Below are 26,066 nucleotides of genomic sequence, written 5' to 3' on the forward strand. Positions count from 1 at the left end.
TCCTGGTGAAACTAGGTGGATCTAAAAAAACAAAAGACACATGGGTATATAAAAGGGAATTTTATGGAGGAGAGTAATTGTAGGGATAGAAAAAAACAAAGAGAGTATAAGGTTATAGTAATCAAAATACACTTTCCAAGAATAAATTTATTAAAGACAATATATGTTCCTCATGTTGTGTTCTGAGCACCAGGTCAAATAAAGGAAAACCCAACAGCAACAACAACAACAAACAGGATAGCCTTTCAGTTTTGTTTGAGATTTATTACATCATTTAGAGAAACATCACTTCTAATTAGCATGATTCCCAAAACAGATACAGAATAAATGGAACTCTTGGTTTCCTGTAGGAAAGAGAAATTACACAAATGTAAGTGTTCTGCTAAGGTATGTGCAGATTATATCACCTATAATACTGGCATGTATGCTCACTACGCAGAGAGCCCAAGGATGTTTAAGTGCTACAGAGATGTTTAAGTACTCTGCCCTACAGAAGTGAAATATAGACATATAGACCATGGGCCTTTCACAACCCACCCTGAGAAAGTACCATCCAAATCTGAGAACATTAAGAAAGCACCCTTTGTAGAGAACTGAAAACAAAGCACCCTTCTGTGTTTCTGTACTCTCCCCAATAATTATCTTAGACCTAGAAACCTGGGCCAGGATAAGTTTTATTACTCTAGTGGTCTTTATCCAAACCCCATGGTAGACACACACGTGCATGCAGTCACTCACTCACACACACACACACACACACACACACACACACACAAAGACCTAGGTACAACATACTTGTTTTAATGTCCTGGGAATAGGTAGAAACGTTTTGTCAAAGTCACCCTTTCAGTGGTGGGCATCTGTAAACTAAATTTTGGTTGTTCAAATGAAAATCGTACCTAGAAGAGATTTATAGTCAATATTTTAAGAGAGCAGAATCTTGACTTGAAATGAAAAAAGAAACTGCACTGGTTAGCATGACAATAAACAACTCATGGCATTTGTAAGAACCGCAGCTGTGAGAATATCTTCAAGACTATTAAGCTGTCTTGCTAGAATTAACAAATATGGACACATTGATATTACATTCTTCTCCATTTTCTACTAAAGACAGGGTAGGGGTTAATATAAATGATTATTTCTTAAGACTTTTGATCATAAAACATTGGCACCATTTAGGGATAGTTGACCAACTTAAAAATAATAATAATACAAAACTCTTTTTAAAGGATGACATTATTAAAAGACCAACATGTTCTGAGCTATCCCTGTAGAGACAGATTAAATAGCAAAGACCAGGGAAGCAGAATTGATACAGCATTAGTCCTACCTTTCTGAAAATGTCCTCCAAGTCACAAGACCAGGCATGTTCTTTCATTTGCTTGATGAGTTCCACAATGAAAAGAGAGCCCTTGATAGGATGTCTCCAAGAGATGTTGTCTATAAATAACATATATTTCAAATCTTATGACAGACCTTACCCTGGATACAGGCCACTGTAGCCTTTCCACTATTGCTGGACACATTAAAGAGTCCATACTGTATCATAAAAACTGCCTGCCTGCCATTTTTCAATGGATAATTATATAAAATTCAATGAATACCTCTTCCCTGTATGCAATGCAGATTTTTCAGATGAAGTAGTTCCTTATGTCAAAGAGGTGAAAAATCTAGTAGAAAGGCAGTCCCTAGGGTAAGAGAGTGATTAGGCTTGGGAGAAGGAGTATCTGAGTGTGTGTCTCCAGGGTGCCATGTAATGACACTGGTTTAAGTCTGTTGTACATTTTGAAATGCAAGGATTTTAATTACAAGTTGAGAGAAATTATTTCTGGTAAAGAAAGAGATATTTGAAGAATACATAATAGCTACAAAAATCTGAGCTGGGTAAAGGAAATGAGGAGTAGAAGCAAGTATGTCTATAAGAATGTGAATGTCTTTAAGTAGAGAATAAAAGGCCTGATTCTCATAAAAGTACTAGTAAGGCCAGATTCTTTTTAAAAAATCTTACTGTGTGTTTGGGATTTACACAGGCAAATTGCAACTTGGTTTGGTAGTGGGTGTGGAAGATACATGAAGTTTGAACTATTTACAAAGAATAGTGAAGACAGCAAACGAAAGAGATACACAAACCAACAGGGTGGATGTCAAGAATGGAAGATCTGAGGAAGACTCTAACCTGTAGAGTGATATTCACTTTGTCTCCTTCTGTGCCACTGAGCACGCCCATTGGGGGGTGGAGCCAGGGGCAGAAGTGACCTATGGAAGGAGGTCTGAGGAGGAGCCGGGGAACACTCTCTTGTTGGCCGGACATAGAGAGGAAAGCATCTGGTGAAACTTGCTGGTGTTCATCTGTCTAGGCTGTGAATTATTTCTCCCTAAATAAACAACTATTCAGCCTATTTGTTTATCCTGATCCTTATTAAACTGAAATACTAACCAGACAGGGATTTTTGGTCAAGATATTAGGAAATGATATAAAAGAACATTTGAATCTAGTAATATAGTTTGTGGCATTCTTAAGATGAAAATGTGTTGGTGTTTTACTATTGTGTTTTAAAGTTAAACACATTGTTGTTCATTGACTATTTCTTCGACACATAAAATGCATCTGATTATGTTTATTCCTTACCATCTCATTAAGTCCCTCCTACTCATAAACCAATACATCCCCTCATATGCTGCTTTCCTCTGTGCATGCTATTTTGTAATTTTTATGACTCATTGAGTGTAATCAGGGCTGTCTGCATGACCAATGGTATGAAACTATGTGACAGAGCCTCACTGCAAACTACTTGATATGTTTCTGAAGATGATTCTCTATCTACCAGAATATATTAGTAGCCAATAATTCTACAAATCTCTATGACCCTAGATTGTATCAATAACTACGATAATTTATCATTGGAAAATAATATAGTGATATATACATTAAGGTATGGTCTACCCAGTGTAGAAGTATATTATATCTGGAGGTTGTGACCATAGTCAGTAACATAATCTGTAAGGTATTTGATCAGAGGCAAAGACGTAAAGATGCATTTGAGTAAAAGAATGTAGGCCTCAGGAAATGCAAAATTCAGGAAATGAAAGACTCAAATGAGTTTCATTTAAACCTTAACATAGTAAGTAGCTTTAGTGAGATTACTAATTAAAACTTTGATAATAAGAATAACTTAGTGTTAGATATTTTAGGAATTGTCCAATATTTCACACATCATATTCAGCCATTGCCACCTTGGCAGTATATTTACGAATATTTATGAGAAAGTCAAAGAAATCTCAGTAAGATGAAACAGCTAGACTTAATATAAGATGTAATAAATGGAAGTGTCAAGATGTGAGCTGACTATTACTGTTTAGCATATATTTGAATTATTTATGAATATATGTTTTGATGTATAAAACCCTCTCACATTAAAGCCACTTAATATCTAATATGTAGCATAGGTTATCTGGTGTGTGTGTTTTCAGGAGATTGTTATGTGCCTTCCTTCCCAACTACTCATAGCAACTTTGGGATTGTAGGTGCTTCTTTCTAACAGTAACCATTACGAAGATCATCTATACAAAAAATCCTTTACCTGGTGTTGAAGAACAGAAAGCAATAAAATCCTTCTCTATGTGGGCTTTCTTAATGCCATCATCTTCCAAATCTGCATCCACTAAGAATTTCTTTCCAGTACCTTCTGCTGAATCTTTCACCAACACCACTCCTCGGTTCTCTAGGAAGGCAAAAAATTGCTTTCATTTCTAACAATTTCCAAGGGAATTATTGTTTCTTTGAAACTTTCATTAAATTCTACATCTAAATGTATTAGTTTTTTAGTTATATATACAAATATGAATGTGAATACATATATGTATACATGTACATATGTACATATATATGTATATGTATGTATGTATGTGTATGTAAAGTTTGATATAGGCCATGAGTCAATTATTTTTTAATTGGAATCCAATAACATCCAAATGTTATATATATGTATGTATATACATACATATATATGTATATATGCATTGATTCTTGATCGTGATATTTTCTAGTTGAAAAATCTGAAATAACAATCCACAGAGTGCCTAATTATCTGATTAGTAAAACAGATGTTTGATATTTAGGTGTCAACCCCCAAACACTAGAAAGTATTATCTGTATGTAAATGATAAAGTCAGGCTGTGAATCCACCAGCACTTACCTCCACGGCAGGCCTGAATGATGATAACTTTGGGCTTGTCTGTCAAGTTTGGGCACATCAAAGTGTTCAACATCCGAAAGATAGTATCAACTTTTAAAACATCTGCTACTTTATCAGAATATGACTTCCCACATATTCCTTCTTGGATACCATGAGACATGAACACAAGAAAAGTACTGTCAGAAGTCTTGTGCTCTGGGCAGTCAGCAAACTCCTTCACTGTGTTAGTCATCTCCTGGAAGAGAGCAGACCAGTGATGTTAGATGAACTGTCATTTCACTAGAAACAGTAAAGGGTGTCCTTGAATAATTACATGAAAATGAGTAACATGGAAGAGAAAAATTCTAACTTTCAATTTTATGAAAATCAAGGCTATAAAGACTAAAGAAAGTCATGCTGAGATCATTTAGGTGGTAGAAATATTTTCCAATTAGATGTTAGAGGAGACTTTGGTAAAGCATTGCAACATATGGCAGGCATATGTAATATTCAGTGGCTCCTCACCGAAGGATGTCATCATTACAAACTAGCATGAGTTTAAGATTTCTCCAACATGTTTTCTGGCATTATCTATTGTATGAGAGACATACACATAATTTACGTATTTTGAGAAATCTTACCAGAGCTGTGAGATTTTCTTTTTCTTTCACGGTATATCCCAGACCCTGCAGTAGTGACTTCATTTCTCTGAGATCCACATCAGCTCCATCCCTCCTTGGAAGATATTCAAACTCTGTGTTGCAGATAATGAGAGCAAGACGTGTACGAGTGGATGTATTCATTATTGGGTAAATCTGTATGAAGGGCAGATTCAGTGAACAGCCTTGTTTAGTTTAATGTTTACTTTATGTGTTTATGATCATTCTTAATTCCCTCCTTCTATTCCTTTCAAGAAACCAACCTTGTGAAGATTAGATTAAGTATAGGAAGGGCACTGAATCTTAATTCAAGAGCACTTTGGAATTTTTGAATATTCAGGTGATTTCTGAGCATCTACCCTTAACTTTGAAGAGATAATTTTGAAAAAGAAAGCTAGAGATCCCTAAATTGTAAAGCCAATTCCACTGAGTTCTATTGACTCTAGACATAATATTTACCCATACCTGACTCAGTTTCTTAATCTCTAAAATGGGCCATTTTGAAGGTTAACTGCTTTGTTTTATATAAAAGTATATGGAGTAGTATTAGGTTCACAGTAAGCATCTAAGGTTAGCCATTGATTTCCTGTTGCTACTATTGTATACCAAGGAATTGGCGTAAACTCAAAGTAAACTTGAGATTCTAGGAGGTAGGGATCTTTGACGTAAGGCAAAGTGTGTTATCGAGTCTCTGGGGACATAGCAATGACTGTGTCTGTGACAAACAACCACTGCTCTTCAGCTTGCTCCATCCCAGTTCTGTGCACAGCACCTCAGAAGGATTTTCTTGCCGTATCTTTTGGGCTGTTTCTAAGGGGCATAACTTGAGGCTCCCACTTGGTCCTGGACATGTGACACCATCTTTGTTCTGTTTTTCTTCTGTTTCTGTAAGCGACAAAAATACCACAGTTGTATTGAAGCCTGTTGGTCTCACATCAAGTCCCTTCCAGCCTTATTATTGTGTGAAGACAAGTGTCACTACCACAAAGCAGAATGAGATACACACCACTACTAATGAGCATATTGCAAACCAGAGATTCCCAGTGTGTGATCTGAGATCTATTATGGAATTTGTATTTTGATAAATATTTTAGATAACACAAGTATTAAAATGTTTAGCATTTATTTTGGAAAGTATTTGAAGCCTAGGATGAGATTTTAGGTGGGGGTGTTAGGAAATATATCTCATTCAATCACATTGAAAAATTTAAAAAATATGTGTTTACATATTTTTTTAACATATGCACAATAGTGGGCATCACATTGAGTAACTTTTAGAAATGATCTCTGTCCATTCACTCAGGATCACTTTCTATTGTATTTGTATATTAACCAATGAAGGAACAACATTGAATGTATTTACTAGAATGAAAGTCAGATAAAGTGTAAGTGCTAACATTAATTTGCAAATTTTGTAAATGCATGTCACTTTTTATTGATGGCACAAATCTATGAGGGGTATTTTAAAAAACAGTTTCTTTGAGCTTCTGGGGGTCCTATTGAATCACAAGTTCAATATATCTAATCATATGATGTACTTCTAAATAATTTGATGCAAACTTGGTATATTTTCAAAACATGCCTGGAGAGTGGAAATTAAACAATTGAAATTTTGAGATTCCAATTAATTTTAAAAGGTGTTTTTGTAAATTGGTTTTGAGAGTTTGACCAAAACATCAAAATGTGTTGGTTGTAGAAAAGAATACAAACTAGCTAGAGTTAATATACTGTAAAAATATGGAAACTACTCGTTTATTGGAAAAAGACGTCTTGCTTCTGCACATATTATTCTAAAGTAACTACATATTAAACAAATATTTATTATATTAGAGATAATTTTAGTGTAATTAAATAAAGTATTCAATTATATAGGAATGTCATATCACATGAAATATATAACATTTGGACTAATCATCATTAATAGATTTAGGAGAATGAGTATTTTTTTAACACTTGCCTTTTTGATTTCAGGGAAAGCATTGTCTTCTGGATGAAAGTATTTCAGAACTATGGTGGAAAACCTCTCTTGCAACCTGCAGTGCTAGTCATTTCTAACATTACTAACAATGGATCTGGTGAAGGCACCCTTTTATCAAAGACCACTTAAATATTAATGTGGTATTTGGGATGTAAATATTTCTTCTAAAATGTGTAAATTAAGGTTATTTTGGCCTTTTTCCCAGTAAAGGTTGGTTGTACACTCTCAAACCTGTACTCAGTCTGTGAGATTCTCCCACCCTCCCAAAGTCTTCATTGTTATGCCCAGTCCAGAACACATTCTATCTGAGTGATCTGTGGGAGCCAGTAGAAGACATGCATGTAATTGTTGTGGCACATCTAATGAGCTTACAAACTCTTAGAAGATCTTCTCATAGTCTTCCCAATGTCTCTCACAGAATGGCTGTAAGCACAGTTCTACTGGTGCCGTCTCTTATAGGTGTATGAGACACAGTGTGGGCTATCTCAAGCTTAGGAGAGAGCTCCTTGTTTATTGAGAATAACTTGTATAATGTTCATGAATAAGAAACAACTTTCTATCATGCAAGAACCACTGTGAACGTTAACTTGTTTACTGACATCCATGTTGTCTTAATAAAGGTTTGTATTATCATTGCTATGTCTAAATTGCTGGCAGCTTTAGTTTGTGTAAAAAATAGTGTTAAATAAATTTTCATATAATATTTATCCATTCAAGTTCAATTCAATCACAAATATAATTTTTCATGATTATTAGTTTTGAAGATTTTATAGAACAATGTCTACCGTACAATTGGCATGTTTAACTATTTCTCAATGACCAAGAAAAGTATAGGTGCACAAATAACCATGTAGTGAGTAATGGGCATCTACTATACGCTATAAGTAACAGGTGTCTGATAAGTTGGTAAAGGACTTGAGAGGGGAACCCATTAAAACTTAGCTACACACTGAAAGTAGGTAGGAGAGGAAAAGAAAAGCTAAGGATACATTTTGAGTTTCACATTTGAACAACTGCTAATGATATCAGCATTAGCTAAGGAGAAGAAAACTGAAAAGAAGAATGGGAAGACTGACAAGTTTACCTTTGGGGATGTTTGGAAGTACATTTCCAAAGGAGACAGGAATATGTGCACTAGGCACTCGAATGGTAATATCTGGTACCCAATTAGGTAGTTAAGACTTGAGGTACAAACTCAGAAAGTTGTAGTATGAATATAGTTGGTGAAGCCATGAGAACTGCTGTTGCTTAAGCAAGACATGTAGATGAGAAAAATCAAAGAATCAGTGCCTGGGAGTTACTGATAGCTCCTCAAGCTGATTTTCCCTATGAAGCTGACAGACAACGAAAAAAGATGAGTATCTAAAGAGTGTTCTTGATTTGCAAGCATGTGTACCTGAGGAATGTTCTCCCTGGAAATTGTCTCTCCTAATGAAATTTTCTGCTGGTGGACCTGAAGAGAGACAAAGGAAATTAATTCACCATTAGAAGATAATCCTTGGTTATACAGCAAGTTTGAAGGTACTGTGAACTACATGAGACCAGGGAGAAGGAATAGGAGCAACAGAGACAAGAGATATGCAAATAGAGTCATTGATTCCGGAGTCTGAGATGAGGGAGTTCAAATCACATGAAATATATGTGAAGCAGACACTAGTTATTAAAAGGTTTTGACTCTCAGCATAGTCTGGGATACAAGTTCTTACCCGATTCAAGTTCCAGAACTCCTGCCAGGTAGCCATCTTCATTACAAATGTACCTGATACAGATTTGGCTTGCTAGAGGGCCCTTTTTAGTGACACAATCACACAGGTCCCGTGCCTTGTCCATGACAGTGGCATTTATACATTTTATTCTCTCCATTTCTTCCTGGTTCAGCACTTTCTTCTCCAAAAGTTCATCCAGCAAGCCATTTATTGTCCCTTCGCCCACTGAACGGATGAACTGCTTCCTCTTTGCCCTGAGGATGTTGTCTGTTTAAGACACAAAGATTTCTCAAGCCCAGAAAAATAGTCACATGCACCTTTCATGTTGTAAAAAGGACTGTGGCTTATTTCAGACTGAATCAATAAAAGGACTCTGTCACATACATCACTGTTTGCTATCTGTGCTGTCTGTCTCCCTTCAGTGATGCACAAGTGCAGAGAAAGGCAGGAGCATCAAGTTACTGTCTTCCTGTTAGAACCAAAGAACCATAAACACTCATTCAGGTTTCACTTGTTCTCAACTTTATTAATAAAACAAAGAAATAACAATAAACCATGTTCCTTTGCAGACTCCATATCTGTCACTCATCTGGTTCACTCTGTCAGACTAGGGTCATGTAATAGTAAAGACTGCAAAACGACAGCCGTATACGAGTAAAGCACCATTTCCTTTCTGGCCCTGTCCTTTGCTTTCTATGACTTTTAAGAATCAAATGTACACACTTTTTCCCCATAGCCTTCCCTTTTCCCAGATTCAGCTCTCTTAAATACCTGCACAAGCTGATGACAGCTTCCAGAAAAGCCCCTTCCCAAATTACTTATTTACCAAATTAGTTTTTTTAGCAATGGGGAAAACTCACCAGCCATGGCTCTCCTCTCCTACCATCGGAAGCTACTGAAACTGAAAGTTACTTTCCACCAAGGCGTGTATGCCGATTGAGAAATAGCCACTATTCATGTGTGCACATGATTATTGCCCTAATTAAACCTACACTTCTACAGCTCAGGCTTGCCAAGGAGTAAACCTTGGAAATGATCTTTCCACAACACCTGGAATACTTCCTGGTATGAAGGCAGCATGTCTTAGTATGAAAAAAAAAAAAAAAAAAAAAAAAAAAAAAAAAAAAAAGAAAGAAAAAAAGATGAGCTCATGAGCTTGGGCAAAGCAACAAGTGGGGGCAGGAAAATTATAAAGGGAAGAATTCTAGGATTCAGAGGACATGGGAACAGAGGTACAGGGGTGCAGGGACAGTTGCCACAGATGTTCCTGCTCCAGAGCTGGGGATGTGACTGGGGGATTAGAGCCAGTTTAACAGAGGGAGAAGAGATCTGCAGCCAGTTTACATGGTTTTCTGACCTGTGAGACCTGTGGGTTTGGAGGGGTGCCTGCTGGAGGTGGGGGCAGCGATAAAGCCAGGAGTGGTGGAAGGGAGCTCAGAAGGGGATGGTTTGTGGGACCCAAAGGAAATGTAGGCTGGGAGGTCATACAGGGAAAGGAAGCTTCAGCTGGGGTTCTCTTGCACAGACATGGATGAGCCTGTGGGATTGGATTTCGATGGGAGGAGGGGATGGTGACAGTCTTCATTTGGCCTTCCCCTGGTTTACTAGGCTGGAGTGTTCACAAGAAATGTCTGTTGGTGTTTCGTGCTGAAATGGTGGAATGAGTCTTATGAAGGAAGGTCGGGGGAGAAGATATTTGTGATGTATTGAGGATGGGGACAGATGAAAAGGAAAAGGCAGCTGGTTTTCTAGTATATGGCTGGGAATGAGACTGGACTTACATCCAGAAGAAGAAGAAAAGAAGAAGGAGGAGGAGGAGGAGGAGGAGGAGAAGAGAGGGGTGGATCCTCAGTCTGACTACTCAGTTCCCTGTCAGGAGCAGCCCTTGTATTCATAGGGGATATCTGTTGAGGCTGAGGACTGGGACAACGGAGAATGAGTAGGGTCTATAAGGACACATTAAGCTGAGCTGCCTATTCCATCATAAAATCTACAGCTCTCATTTTAAAAGTATAAGAGATGGTTTACCCTGGAGGCAATTAGCCCCTGGCCCTGGAGCACAGATTTAGTTACCCCAAGTCCCAGTTCAAACACAGAAGCAGTTTCAGGAAGTTTCTCCTATCTTAGGGAACCACCACAATCACAACTTCAGTCACCTTTGAAACACAGTTAAGTTCAGCATCTACAGTGAGATGGGGAAAGCTTTGATTTAGTCCTAAAATGCTATGTGAGAACAGTCTACATTTCTGATGGTAAAATCTCAAGTTCTCCCAAGGCAATAGTTTCTAAGTGGTTTTTATTTATTATCACTAAGTGTTTGTTCAGATACAGAGTGGGGCCAGAATGGCTATTACAGAAGGATAAAATTATCCCATTATAAGTAACTAGCTTCTAACCCTACAAAATTCCAATATTTCCACAGTACAGAAATTCCAATTGATCCATCCATCAGTCTCTGAAGACACAAACATTTCCTCCAGGAGTTTTTTGTTCACATCCAGACATAGCTTTCCTTTTGGGTATTTTCTTTCATACTTGAATTAGATGACTTAGTTCTTTTCTTCTTATGTTTTGCTTCCTGTAACTCACATATTCAACAGATATGGGATTTTTTTTTTAATCTTAAGCGAAAAGAATGATATTTAACTATGCTGTACCCATATGACTGAAGCTTCAACTGTGAAATACAGATTTCCCAGGCAAATTAGAAGACACAGTGCAATGCGGAACAGAGAGATCTAGAAAACGAACTTCATTGAGGACTTTTGTCATGGAAATGCATTCCAGTATAGAAGCTATCCATGCAGAATCTTGTGGTAACTGAAAGGTTGGTTGTTTGATTGTGGTACACACATGAAGAAAGAACAAAACTGTGCCACAGTTTAAATTTCTTTCTTCCTTCCCTTTTTCTTTCTTTCATTCTTTCTTCCTTTCTTTCCTGATTTTTCAAGACATGGTTTCTCTATGTAGCTTTATATACCAGGCTGGCTTCAAACTCATGTAGATCGGCCTGCCTCTGTTCCCTGAGTGCTGGGATTAAAGGTAGTGTGTACCACCACTGCCCAGCTCACAGGCCCACAGTGTGAATTTTGAGTTGAGGTATTATCCTAGCTAGTTTTATATCAACTTGACCCAAGCTAGGCTGAAGGCAAGCCCATGGGTATTTTCTTAGTCATAAAGATGGGATTGCTCAGTCTATTGTGAGTGGAGCCATCCTTGGGCTGGTGGTCCTGTGATCAATAAAAATGCAGTCTGAGCAGGCCATAAGGAGAGAGCCAGTAAGCAGCATTCTTCCATTGCCTCGTCCTCAGCTCTTGCATCCGGATTTCTGTCTTGTTTGAATTCTTTTCCTGCATTTTTATTCCTGCTGCTGTGACAAGACAAATTGCCAAAATTCATTTATGTGGGAAAGGATTTTATTTAGCATACATTTCAGTTCATTATTGAAGAAGTGTCAAGAACTGAGAATAAATACACAGATACTTTCTTGTTTGCTAGTTACCATGTACTGTTCTCTTATACAGTTTTTACACTGCCTATGGAACTGCATCTGGCTACATCAATGAACAAATTCGACAATCCACTTTAGCTAACTGGATACTAGATAATATTCTGTTGGAACTTTTTTCCAAACTGATCTAGATAAGGGCAAATTTAGAGTCAAGATGAACCAGGCAATAAGATAAGACAAAAACACACACTGGATAAATAAAAAAGAAGGAAGAAACAAAGAAAGGAAGAAAGAGACATTTAATTTTCCTGGATGCTTAGTTCTTACCCTAGGAGACTCCCAGAATTCCTGCCAGGTAAATGTCTTCTTTACAAATGTAGTTGATAAAGATTTGACATGCCTTGGGACCTTTCCGAATGACAAGATCACACAGATCTCGTGCCTTTTCCATAAGAGTATCTTTTGCAAGTTTTATTTTCTCCATTTCTTCCTGATTCGTTACTTTATTCTCCAAAATTTCATCCAGCCATCCATTTATTGTTCCTTCTCCCCCTGAACAAATAAATTGCTTCCTCTTTGCTCTTATGGTGTTGTCTGTGGAAAGCAAAAAGAGTTCTCAAGTCAGAACAATCTGAGTTTCTCCTCTCATCATGAACAGCTTGCTTTCAGACTGAATCAGCAAAATTTCATTTCCCCTTAATATTATTCATATAATCACACAGGGAAAGGGACAGGATCTTTATTAGGACCTAAGAGGAAACCATCCTTTTCTGTCCCACTTATATTCAGATTAATAAAATTTGAAATGAGGTTAACTCATGTTCTTTGAAGGCACTGTCTGCATTACTTATTCCATTCTCTCTTGTAGACTAAGGGCATTTAAGACTTAAGATCACAAAATGACAGAGGGATGCCAGTAAAATACAGTTCACTTCTGGTCCTGCCTTTACTTCTTTATGGTTTACAGAGTGCATAGTTTCTTCCTGCTATTCTCCATTTTCCTAGATTTAACTAATATACATATTTACAGAATCCAGCGATAGTTTTCAGAAACCTCAGTCCCTTTCCAAACTATTTATTCACTACATCAGTTCCCTTATCAATAGGGGAAATTCACCAGCCATGGCTTTTCTCTCCCATGATCCAATGGAACTGAAATTATAAACAGGTTCCAGACTTCTTTATACCTAGGTGTGTACGCAGATTGAGAAATAAGTATTGCCCATGTATATGTATTATTTTATGCCCATAATGAAACTCATTCTTCTGGAGTAAGTTACCCAAGAAGTCAATCACAGAAATGACTCCTCTTCAACACTTTAAATAGCTTATTGTAGGAGAGGGTTGGATCTGATGGGAAAAGAAAGGAAAGACAAGGTGATTGTTTTGTGTGAAACTTGTAGAATAATGAATTATTTTTTAAAAAAAGTGTGACCCATGTGCTGGTAAGTTTTTACTGTCAGCAAAACTTAGAATCACCTGGGAAAGGCTTAATGTAGAAGGATACATGTTAAATTAGACTGGGCAGGTCTTTGATTGTTAAAGAATGAAAGAAGACCTAGTTTAGTGTCGGTAGCATCATTCCTGAATCAGAAGTTCCTGAATGGTAAAAGAGTAGAGAAAGCTAGCTGAGGTGAACAAGCTATCATGTATGTGTTCTTTGTCCTTAGCTGTGGATATGATGTGACCAGCTCTTTCAAACCCCTGATGCTGTGACTTCTTCCCTACTCTGCTGGACTGTAACTTAGAATTATGAGGTGAAATGAACCCTTTCTTTTCAATATCACTTTTTGCCATTGACCAAGAAATGAAATTAAGACAATTCACAAAAGAAAAAGAAGGTAAATAATATTATATATTCAAGTTTAGCAATCAAACAAAATGGATATCCCCAGGTGTTTGGAATACACCCCGGAACTGTAAGGATCCTTAGCAGAAGCTGAACTGTAAGGATCCTAGGCAGAAGAACCAGCCCTTTTTGTACTGGAGAGTCTAAGTCTGAGTGCAAGAGTGGAACAGTGACAAGGCCAATATGTCACAGAGCACAGATTTCTACAATGACCCTATAAAGAATGGAACCAAGTAAATGTCCCTGCAAGTAAACCAAATAAGGGAGGGTAAGCTACAGTCCCCATGTTATTTTCACTAGTACCGAAATCCTGAGGCATTTCCTATAGGAGAAGCTTACAACTTCCACAGACCCTAAGAACATCTAGGAAAAATTTTCAATAATCCATAGCATAATGCTACAATGTGAAATTTTCACAGCTGTATCCTATGAAATATTCATGGTGCCTACACAAGCTCCTAGTGGTCACCATTTTGGGGGAATACCACCAACTCAGGATTTTTTGAAGGAGCTAGATATTCTCCACCAAAAACTTGTCCAAACTTGTTCCCTCAGTCATCAGGACTGACATGATCAGACTTGCAGTCACAGCCTAATTTACCTCTTGCATCCAACTGTGTCTATTACCTTCCCTGTTGTTACCACAGGAAGCAACAGGGCAACTCTTCCCAGAACCTGGTCAAGCAAGATTCCTGAGATATAGTAGCCAGGTAGTACTTCACACCCTTCCTGAACTCAACAAAATATTCAGGGGACATCAGCCACCCACACTGATGAGTCATCAAAGCATCTAGGCTTCCCACGTAAAGAAGTTCTTCTTGTTTAGATTCCAGGAAACAGCATCAGCAGCCCCATGAGGACAATAGCCTTACACATGGAAACTCCTGGGTTCCTCTTGAGTTTATTGATGTTAGATGGCCTCTGGGAGGATCTCATTATGTAAACAGATGACTAACTTCTACCATCAGAACTGACCAGAGAACTTGCTGAACTAAGTTTATGTTTGACAAGGCTTAGTAACTACTAAACACTTGGCATCTAGTAATTGTACTTACTACCTTTATATAATTCTTCAAGCATCTGTAAGAGAGCAAAACATGAGAGAATAATCCCCACATGAGAAATGCTGCATGTTTTCACTGGTGCAATGAGCACTTGTTTTCATTTCTAAGGTTGAGAAAGATTCAATAGCTGAGACACTGGACTAATCGCTATGGGGGATAAAGATATAAAATAAGTTTCATACACAAGGAAGAATGTGAAGCAAATTCACACGCTAATATTGAGAGAAATCATCAGTCCTGTTGCATAAATTGATTTTTCTGGCCATTAGTGCCTTATCAAACACAAAAACTTCTGAGCTGTCTGAAAGAATCATCAATGTACTGAGGTTGATTTTGCTCAATATCTTAGAAACAGAAGTATGGTTTAAGGGTGGGTTTCTGTTGAAAAATTGCAACAATGTTTTTCAGTTGAACTTGACCTAATGCTCTTAATTGCCCATATTATAGAAAGGTAGTTTCTGCAGGTTTACAATGACACTTTTGTGGTGATACCTTGTTTATACTCTAAGAAATAAAGCTTGCCTGTAGATCAGAGGATGGAGCTCATCACTAGCTAACTGTAGAGGTCTGGAGATCTGTACAGACAGACAGGAAATGAGATGGCTGGGTAATAAGAGGAATAAAGGCAGCAGGAAATAGAAACTTGTTCTCTTTTGACTCAGGGTTTTGTAGAAGTGAAAGCTCTAGTAGCTGACTGTGCTGCTTCTCTGATCTTTCACTTTTCACCCCCTAATATCTGACTCTGGGTTTTTATTTTTAAGACCTATTAGAACGTGTGTAACAACACTTCAGGAATTCTCTGCAACTACTAGCTATTTTCTTTTCTTTTCTTACTGTCTCCTAAGGGCCCTGCTTTTCTGCAACTTGTGGTATAAACCAAACTGGCCGTGTACTCACAGATAGCCACCAACCTCTGCCTTACTTAGTGTTTGAATTAAAGGATTTTAGCCCCCACACTGAGCAAACCTAACACTTTTATGTTAGTTGACTAAATGTCCTCATTTACCTCTGAGTAGCACATGACTACCCAATTCTTCTGTTATGTGGCTTAATTTCATATACAGATCAGGGAGACCTAACCATTAAATGTCTAGGCAACTACTTGTTTGGGACTAAAGCGTAGAATGTCCAAACAAAAGTATTCTTTTCTATTAGTGATATAATCTAAAGCCTATATGAAGTGTTTCCATATAATCTATTGAGTTCTTTACTCACGCATGTTCACCCACAAAACACATTGTCTATAATACTCTTCATTGGAAAGAAAATTATTGACATATTTTTCTTTTTTTGCAATTCTCTCTCTCCTATACCACCATCTCACCCACAGCCAAGTCTTTGAAAACAGGTATAACATGCTACTGGACACTCATACTCACAGGATCACACTTTCATTTTCAAAATGTTCAGTCACCTATCAGCAAGATAGGTGGTTTAAGCATCCAGGTCCCAGAAGTCCTTGGGAACATTCTGACTTTCATCAAGCTGCAAGTGCCATTATGTATCTGGAAAAGTACTCATAACAGTAGGGAACTGGCAGAGTTGCCATAACTCCTGCAATAAGTAAGGCAGCAACCACATCAGAGGCGCCCACATGGCTAATAAGAACTTCCACTTAAAATTTACAAAAGCTTAAAAAAGGGTTTTAAAAACAAACAAACAAACAAACAAAAAAAAAAAAACCAACATAGACAACCAAGGTTTCTTGGTAGCAGCATTTTTCTCAGTTGGATTCTGCTTTTCAAGAGAGATGTTTACTGACTCAGCATAAGCGGCAAAAAAAAAAAAAAAAAAAAAAAAACAAAACAAAACAAAAAAAAACAAACAAACCAAAAAAAAAAAAAAAAAAAAAAAAAAACCGTACGGCTTTAAGAAGCATTGCTAATAATTAATTGGTGAGTATCAGAGATGGCAATGCCAGTGACCAAATCTCCAAGCTGGCAACATGCTGCTTGCTGCCATGTAGACCAAGGTGGTGACCACAGCTCTCAGTGCTGGTGGTAAAATAGCCGCCGCCATCTTGGATAGACCGTGGCTAACACAGCTATTACTTTCATTTTAGCAATGTTGTTGTTTACCAGATAAAAGACTCGTAGCCAAAAAAAAAAAAAAAAAAGATTAACAGTAAAGACTGATTCATATTAAGAAAAACCGCTAAAGGTTTACAGTGTGTTTTAAAATATACATAGACATGGGAGGGAAAAAAAGAATAAAATGGTTTTAAAAAGACGGAGAAGAGCTGGAGCACACACCTTTAATCCCAGCACTAGGGAGACAGAGGCAAGCAGATCTCTGTGTTTGCAAAATAAACCTGGTAAGCAGAGTGAATTCCAGGACAGATAAAAGTTACACAGAGAAACTCTGTCTTAAAAAATGAAAAAAATAGAAATAAAAGAAACAGAGTAATAAAAAAGCCATGTAAAGATGAAAAGCACAGAAAAATTATGGATGCTATATGCTATTCTGTTGTCTTTAAATTGCTTGACTGCTGAGGAAATAACAACTGATAAAAGAAATGCTACTGGATTAATTCAATTTATATATTTTAAAAATACTTTGACTCCAAAATTTAAGTTCAAGGACAAGTTATTGGGGAAAAGGAAAAGGACTTTTATTGTTGTTTCCACAGAAAATAAAAAGCTGTGGATTCCTTCCAGACTAATGTGGTTTGAGCAAGCCAGACCCCCTGAAACAGCGTTCCTATTATCCAACATTCAAAACAGTTTAAACAAGGCAGCCTTGCAGACTACAGCCAGGATATCTGCTTCTTCTTAAGATCACCATAACAGTGCCCCCTACCAGGAGGAAGCAGTTTGGAAAGAACGATGGCCAAATTCCCAAATAGTGTTTATAAATGTTTGTTTTCATTTAAATGTACTTGGTTATAAATGGTTCATGATCATATTCAACCAATTCTTTTTAAAGGTAAAAAGGGGTTTATGGTATAGAAATGGATACTTTGTTTTGGAATGGATTTTCATTTATTGATACAATTTAAGGTCAATGTTGTGATTAAGTATCTATCTCCTCTTGTTTAGATGTTGTGTTTATATAACTCAGTTAGAAATGTAATGTATATTTTAGTACAGATTTTAGATAGTTACCTATGATAGTCAGAACTTATAGTTAAGTTAGTTAGGATTTCTAGATATATAGAGATGTATTTAAGATAGACATTCTTTAAACCTTTCAAAGACCTACAGCATATGGCATTTAAAATGGTTTAGGGCTTTTCTTGACAATGAGGCACAATTGCTCCTGGCAATACCACCTATGTCAGAAAGAAAGATGGACATAGAAGAAACAGGCTATGGAGTTTACTTCTAATATGGCAAGACTAGCCATTTGGACAAGATACTGCTCTTGTCTGGAATGTTTGACTTTATGCTTTATAAACTGGACATGCAGGACCCACAGAAAAGTGACTGCCGATACAAGATGGACATTGCTACAGAGTTCCTGCTTCATGGAAGAGTCTGCCAGACAGTCTGCAGGACACAGAGAAAAGTGACTGACAAACTGCCAATACAGGTGGACAGTTTAGTTTCCTCCTTTGCTGAGGAGTCTGGCAGACACACTATGGAAGATGGAACATTACAAAAGAACTTCAAGTGACTGAGCAGGCAAGATGTCTCTGTCATTTCTAGAGTATATATATATTATCCTTCTGTGGTCTTAGAAGGTGTTGAAGACAGATAGTTATAGTTATAGTTGTCCTTAGTTAGGATTTAAGGTAAGTTACATAGACTTTAGACTCACAAATATAGGATAGATGATAGAATAGTTTCTTTTAATCTTGCTAAATGTTAATGGAGTGAATATTGTTAACTGTGATTCTTATTTGATAACTATTGTGTGATATATTTTGCTTTGTTAATGTTAAAACCCTTTTTTTTTTTTTTTTTTTACTTAGACAGAAAAGAGGAGATGATAGGAAATGTCATTCTGTAAATATGTTTCTCATACTGGTTAATGAATAAAGCACTGTTGGCCAATAGGAAAGCAAGATAGGCATAACTAGGAGACAAGGAGGAAAGAGGAATTAGGAAAGAGGAGTTAAGATGCAGAGTCTAGAGAGAGCAGAACCACCAGCTGCCTCTCCCCGGTAAGATAAGACCATGTGCAAATACATACAAAGGGGTTAATACTTAAGACAGAGCTAGCCAATAAGAAACAAGTAACTGGCCAACAGCATTATATCTAATACAGGGTTTCTGTGTGTTATTTGGGGTTGGCGTGGTGGCGGGACAAGACCAGCAGCGGGAGGAAAACCTTACTCCTTACAGTGGAGGGAGGACAGTGAATGCCCTTTGGTTTGTCCCTGAAGCTAGAGAAAGTCCCAGGCACCCATTCCTCTAAAATAGCACTCCAGAAAGTGCCATATCCATTGGTTTCTGGTGTTCAGCTTGTCCACAGAGCACTGGAATTAAAAGAAGCTTATTTTAAAAGAGGTTTAGTTGGTGAGAGGTTGGAGTGGGGGGGTGTGTGGGCATAACTTGGGAGGCAGACACAGGCAGATCTCTGTGAATTTGAGGACAGCCTGGTCTGCAAGAACTAGTTGAGGACAACTATGGCTACACATAGAAGCTCTGTCTCAAAAAAAAACAAAAATAAATAAGTAAATAAATAAATAAATAACAAAAGGAGAATTCTCAGGCTTCACCTGTCCTTGCTGCTTGTGATTGTCATGTAATAAGATCACTATGTGGTTTGTTTGTGTAGTCCACATTGAAAATACTATTGTAAATGCTTCTTTTCACTAATATGATGCAAGATGTAATAAGGCGCTATGATAATATTGTTATCCATTTGACAAAATTTAGAATCAGCTGAAAGATGCCCTATGTGCATGGATATGAGTGATTATTTAGATTATTGTAATTGATACTCAAAAATATGTTTAATCATGGGATGGGACCATTCCCTTCCTGAACTGTGCTAATATAGAAAGGACCCCACTGACATCATTCTTGCCTTCATTATTCTGTGCTTTCTGCTTGTAGATATGATGTGCCCAGTTTCTTTACGTTGACTTCTCTGTCATCATGAACTGTAAGCCAGAACTCTTCCTCTGTTACATTGCTTTTGTCACAGTTTTATACTACAGCAACAGGAAAGTACCCAAGATAGACATAAACACAAGAGAATATCCTCGGCCAGACAAAAAGGATGGGACATAAACAAGTATCTTGAGAGTTTCCAGTAACTTAATTTAGGTGGAGCTGAAGTACAGCTTGCTTCTCAAAGCAAGCTCTGTAATTATCAAAGCCTTTCCTGTCCATTTTCCCAACTCTTCATGGAAGAAGTTGCTTCCTCCAAATAAATACCACCACAGTCTTTCAGTTCTTTCATGGGTTACTGGAAAGCAGCAAGAAATAAACAAAACTTGGAAGGTCAGCAAAATTTTTTTCTATTTCATTAAGACTAGATTGTTGCCTCCTATAGAAATGAAGGCATAAAGAGAGTTTTAACACAAATTCCCTTACACTATCGCCTGAAATAACTTAGTGGGATGTTAGCACATCTTGTCTGAGCAGCAATGGGATTGCTGTGGGCTGATAATCTTCAGAGGGGTGATTGCTGGCATAACATTCCTTACAAAATTAGGTTACTTAATAATTTTCACACTGATTTTGGACTATAACTAGTAAGTGTGCTAGTCATAAAACCCCAAAATATAAGTTTCCACAATGTAGTATCAAGGAATGATATACAACTTGTTAACTAGAATCTGTGTATATTTATATTTTATTGTACAAATTTACTGAGGAGGGCATCATAATTTGACATAGGTATAGTGTTTGTTTAGTTGTCAAAGGAGAAATGTTTAACTTTGTCATATCTTAAATTTTAAAAACTGCTTTATTAACATACTATATATGTGTTAAATATATAAGCATACAATTTAACATCACAAAATAGTGCACAATATGTATTGATAAACTGTCAGAAACATTTTAATCCCCTTATCATCAATTTCTAACATTGAGAAATTAGAGGTCATTGCTCATAATTATTGACAAAATATATAATAATTTATTTTGATATATAATTACCTCACCATGTCACAAAACTTATACTGTTTTTGTCTCCATTACTCAGTCCAGCTTACTAAAAGCTTGTTTAGTGAAGTCACAAAAGTTTGAGTGAACAATACACACACACACACACACACACACACACACACACACACAGAGAGAGAGAGAGAGAGAGAGAGACAGTGAGAGAAAGAGAATTAAAAATTCAGTAACAACAGCTGAGTGTGCAATATACACCTGTAATCCCAACAGATTGGAGGTAGAGGCCGGATAGGATATGCATTTAGCTGCTAGCCCAGGCTATCTGGTACTTTAGGCCAGATAAAGTTACAAAGTGATGTCCTGTCTCTAAAAGGCAAAATAGAACAGTCCCTCCTCTCCACTCCAAGGCCTGAACCTGACCGCTTATATTGATATACTCTTTAAAGGTGGAACCATTTGGTAAAAATGCCGCTTTGTCAGCTGCATTCAAAGAACCTATTTGACAAGATAGTGGGAACTTTGTACACAGAAGATTGCAGGCATAGGGTGAGGTAGGCTATGTGGCCAGCACTTCTTTCCCACCTGGTCCCACAGTCCTTTAGCCCCAAATAAGCACACAGAGACATATTAATTATAAACTGTTTGGGTGATGGCTCAGGCTTTTTACTGCCTATCTCTCATTAATTATTAACCCATTTCTGTTAAACTATGTATTGCCATGAGCCTAGGGCTTACCCATAATCTGGCATTTTACTCCTTCGCAGATACATGGAGTTTGCTCTGGGAGGTTCTCTCTGCCTCTTCTCCCCAGAATTCTCCTCATCTTGAAGCCGCCACCTATACTTCGTGCCTGGCTACTGACCAATCAGTGTTGTATTCATCAACCAATAAGAGAAACATACATATATATATATGGACATCCTCCATCAGGGATGCGGTGGGGTAGGCTGGGAACAATAGCCAGCCCTTTGAGGTCAGTTGTCATATCAGTGCTGAGTCTTTGAGTACTGGCAGAGCTTTGGCTTGAATTTTCCCAGTTCGAAGTAGTGCAACTCACTGTTCTGGTCAGCATGTCTTTGTAAATAAGCATTGGGAAGCAGCATGTCTGCACCAACCCAAATTTGAAGTCATTGCTACCATGGAGTAACCACAATCACCTGTTCTGCAGTGGCTGCCCCAGCCTTCCCATCTTAATATTGTCTAATGGCCATTGTGTTCACGAAGTCCCTGAAACATCTCTGATGTGTGAAGATAAGTTTGGCAGTTAGGAGAAGAGAAGAGGTTGCTCTGTTATTTGAGGAAGTTAAAGCTTGAACTGACATTAAAAAAAAAAATAAAAAACTCTTTGCCTCTCTGGGAAAGAGAACAAGCAAGGGAAAATGAGGAACTGACCGCAAATCCAGTCCAGGAGCTTCAGAATCACCCCCAGTATTATGCTGCTTAATGTCAGCTGCTTGAACATTTTGATATTTGCTCATGGTGGGACTGTGGAGCATTTCTGAATTTTCCCTGAAAGAGCTTTCTGGAAGTTAGATGACTTGCATGGCACTTAGTGTATGCCTGCTTCCCTCTAGAATAACTATAACCTTCCCCAACCCAAGATGATGAGTACAGAACCTAACTGAATCTGGAAAGGCCTAGAGACCCAGAAAGCCCTCCAAGAACCACTCAAAAAGATTCATTAGGCAGTCTTGAGAAAGAATCCTGTGATAAACCTGAGATTCATGTTGACACAGTACCTTATGCAGACTATGCTCTGCGATGGTATTCTCTACAAGGCCAGAAGTCACAAAGTCCCGTGAAGAAAGTCGAAGCGGTAGCAGCAACCCAACAGCCAAATCAGAGAAAAGATGGGCCCAGAAGTCAGAGGGCAAGTAAAGAAAGAAGAATGTGGGTGACAAGAAGCTGAGAGCCTAGGGGTGGAAATTTGAGGGGCCTTAAGCTACCAAGAAACCAGCGGTTGAGAGGAAAGTAGCATAGAAGAAACTGACTGCAAAAGAAAAGTCTACTACAGAATCTATTAAAACCTGTTTCGTTCCATAGAGCAAATAGAGACAGCCCATTTGAATACAAGCTGATAAAAGATGAAGGAAGAAACAAAATAAATGAATAAAACAATGCAAAACTCTCAACAACAACAAAACTATGAATAAATATGGGCAATATCCTAAATAACTATTTTTCAAGAGAAAACTGCCAACATGTTTCTGATAAAAAAAATCTGTATTAGTTGTCAAAGAAATGTAATTGAAAACCACAAAGCTATCAGATACCACTTAGCTATTATCAGAATGTCAAAAAATATTGCTGGTAAAAACAGAGATAAAAGAAAGCCTATGTGACTGGTCCAAGTATAAATATCAACATCCTTTGTGAAGAACGGTTCTGTTTCCTTTAAAAAACTAAAAACAATTCTATGTAAACATCTGAGAGGTTTTGACCACAGAGTTTTGAAAGGCAGAAAGCATCCAACTAGTGATTTTGTGCTTAGACTCAGACCTAAAGTTCCTTACTGTGTACTGTGAAAACATTTGAATATAGCAGCAGTGGGAGCTGTCAAAATAAGACATTGCCAAGACTGCCTTGTGTTAATGCAAACCCATCCTACATCACTACATCTATACTCAATTAAGTAAAGACCCATTTTCTTTAGACATGGTAGTCTACTGAGTCAGAGTGAGAAGATTCTCTCTGATAGATAACTACATGGCCAGTTAACCCCTGGAAAGCCTTGTCCTTTCCATTGTATAAACTGATACTAGGAGACCTATGGAAGAAAGCAGCCGATTACTAAACAATTCATCACAAAGTGCTTCTTCTCCTTTAAGTTTACAAAACATCTAGTAATAGCATGCTTAGTTACCTTTGAAATGGTAGAAATACCTTGATAGAAGTGCTATTTCAATCATTAGTGTCTATACACGGACTCATAGTTGTCTAAATTATTCTTGTGCTTGAAAATAAAATAAGTGTTTTTGAGGGGATACTTACTTTGCAGGAACCAGGAATGCCATTTCACCATGTACTAAAGTGAAACTAACAAGTTGCAAAAGGTGGTGGAGTATGAAAATGATCTTTTATAACCCAAACTGTAACTAAAGTCTCAGACTGAGGATACTTTCATCAGCCACATCTCTTTTGTGTAATTCTTCTGTCTCAACTTTACTCACATGATGAAGCTTTTCAAATTTAAAGCCTTATAATTCCTGTAATCCCACGGCATCTGTGTCTTTAATCACTGAACCAGAGTTCTACATCATCTTTCTTAATCAACTAAATATGAACTAGACATTGAAGTTTTCAACTTTCAATATTCACAAATAGCTGAGTCTCAGATTTTAGGAATATTGAAGCTTAAATCACCAGCTTTTATTCCTAAAGATTGAGTCTGAATTCCATTTTTATATCTCCCTACTGAGACTAAGGATGTCGCTGTATGTGTCGCACAAGGACATAAAACTCATGAAGAAATAAGGTAAAACAAAAACCTGATACAGATTGACTTCTTCAACCTGGATCAAACTTCAGGGAGTTTAATAACATGTGGATTATTCTCAATGTATTTAAGCCCCCTGTAATTTGAGAAGATGTTTGCTTCCTGATGTAATACAATCCTGTTGCCCAAGAAAGTATAAATACATTGACAGGGTATATGTAATTTCTTTCAATGAAAATTTTCTTCCACAAAATTATCTTATTGCCTTAATTTTTATATTATACTCAGTATCACATGGTATGACTTTAACCTCAAGTTTTCTATTTAGTGTTTTGTGTATCTGACAGCATCCTCTGACATTAAACTTATAATAATCTCTTCAGTGAAGTTAGGCTCCACATTTATCTGACTTCCAGAGTATAGTAGCTTTGTTTTGGTTATAAATGATAAGCATACATAAGTAATGAAATGGTTATATCCTTAAATATTCCTTACATGAAATAATATTAGGAATATTTTCAGAATTGATAATTAGAATACATGAGAGAACCATGTTTGTTTTTGGGTGGTCTGTTGTTACATGTGAACACAACTTGTTAAATAGATTCATTTTATGAAAATAAAGAGAATAAAATTTCACATGTAATAGGAGATAGGTAAGATAAAGGGTTAGCCTGTCATACTTGGACTGATATACAGACACAATGCTATATCAGTTTTCAGCAAATGCATGAGATTGAAACTTTGCTTTTGGCAATTACATGCTTAACTATTAAAGTGGAAGGTGGAAATAGCTTAAATTCTTGAGTCAAAATTTGGAAAATAGTTATTCTTGTTATGAAAGCATCCTTCTGAGGGTTATCATATGTAATAAATGTATATCAATCACATTTATGTCTTTGCATATTTTAGTTTTTTTAATTATTGTAATACAAAGCATTTTCGAGATGCTTCTACCTTTGATCTATAATTTATTAATTTGTTAATGAAAGCATGTTTATGGGAGCAACTGTTTGATTTTTTCATTCTAGTGTATCTAGGCAACAAAATATTTTTTAAATATGACAGATGTACAATAAGTGATTTGTTTTGAATAGATAGATATATTACCACTTCTACAGGATTTTTCTCTCAATCATGCATTCACTTGTGATTTAATTGGTGTTCACTTATGAAGCAAAATTCTACAGCATTGGGCTGTAGTTAGTTGCAAGTAGGACATACATATTACTCATGTATTTCAGAAGCAGTGCTCTAGGGAGAAGGATAAATAGATCTAGAAGATAAAAATATAGTGAACTTTAGAGTTAGAATCAGGGCTCATTGGTTAAGAGTACTTGACACTCTTCTTTTTTAAAGTAGCCAATATTATTCTTTTTGTTTTATTTTTTATATATGTTACATCCTAATCACAATTCCCTACTTTCTCTTCTATTATGTTCAGAGAATCTGAGTTAATGTTGAGGTCTTTGGTATAACTGGACTTGATATTTCTGCAGGATTATAGGTGTCAGTATATTTGCATTCTTCCACATGCTGATATCCAGCTAGATTAGCACCATTTGATGAAGATGCTTTCTTTTTTCTTGTGTATTTATGGCTTCTTTATCAAATATCAAGTGGCTGTAGGTGTGTGGATTTACTTTTTGGTCTTCAATTTAGTCACATTGACCAACCTGTCTGTTTTTAATGCCAATACCATGCAGTGATTCTCTTGAGTTACAATTG

At 37.0% G+C, this 26,066-nt stretch overlaps 1 protein-coding gene across 1 annotated transcript; it reads right to left on the reverse strand.

Annotated features, from left to right (window-relative positions):
* Nucleotides 1-749: 749 nt before the first annotated feature.
* On the reverse strand, nucleotides 750-9,448 carry LOC127216912 (caspase-1). The gene is made up of 9 exons (XM_051177795.1): nucleotides 9,379-9,448; nucleotides 8,519-8,785; nucleotides 8,209-8,265; nucleotides 5,607-5,719; nucleotides 4,817-4,990; nucleotides 4,197-4,431; nucleotides 3,582-3,722; nucleotides 1,331-1,440; nucleotides 750-899 (listed from the first exon to the last, which is right to left on the reverse strand). Exons 1-9 carry the CDS (start codon nucleotides 9,383-9,385, stop codon nucleotides 801-803), a joined length of 1,203 nt encoding a protein of 400 aa, XP_051033752.1. The 5' UTR covers nucleotides 9,386-9,448; the 3' UTR covers nucleotides 750-800.
* Between the last annotated feature and the right edge of the window lie 16,618 nt (nucleotides 9,449-26,066).

This window comes from Phodopus roborovskii, unplaced genomic scaffold, assembly GCF_943737965.1.
Source record: "Phodopus roborovskii unplaced genomic scaffold, PHOROB, whole genome shotgun sequence".
Taxonomy (NCBI): Eukaryota; Metazoa; Chordata; class Mammalia; order Rodentia; family Cricetidae; genus Phodopus; species Phodopus roborovskii.

What these genes read in the sequence shown, in the direction of transcription:
- LOC127216912 (XM_051177795.1), bottom strand. An exon ending in AGTTCTGGAACTTGAATCGG is followed by an intron (nt 8,266 to 8,518) that starts GTAAGAACTTGT and finishes GTCTCTCTTCAG; the next exon opens with GTCCACCAGCAGAAAATTTC. An exon ending in CATTCAGGCCTGCCGTGGAG is followed by an intron (nt 3,723 to 4,196) that starts GTAAGTGCTGGT and finishes TTGCCTTCCTAG; the next exon opens with AGAACCGAGGAGTGGTGTTG.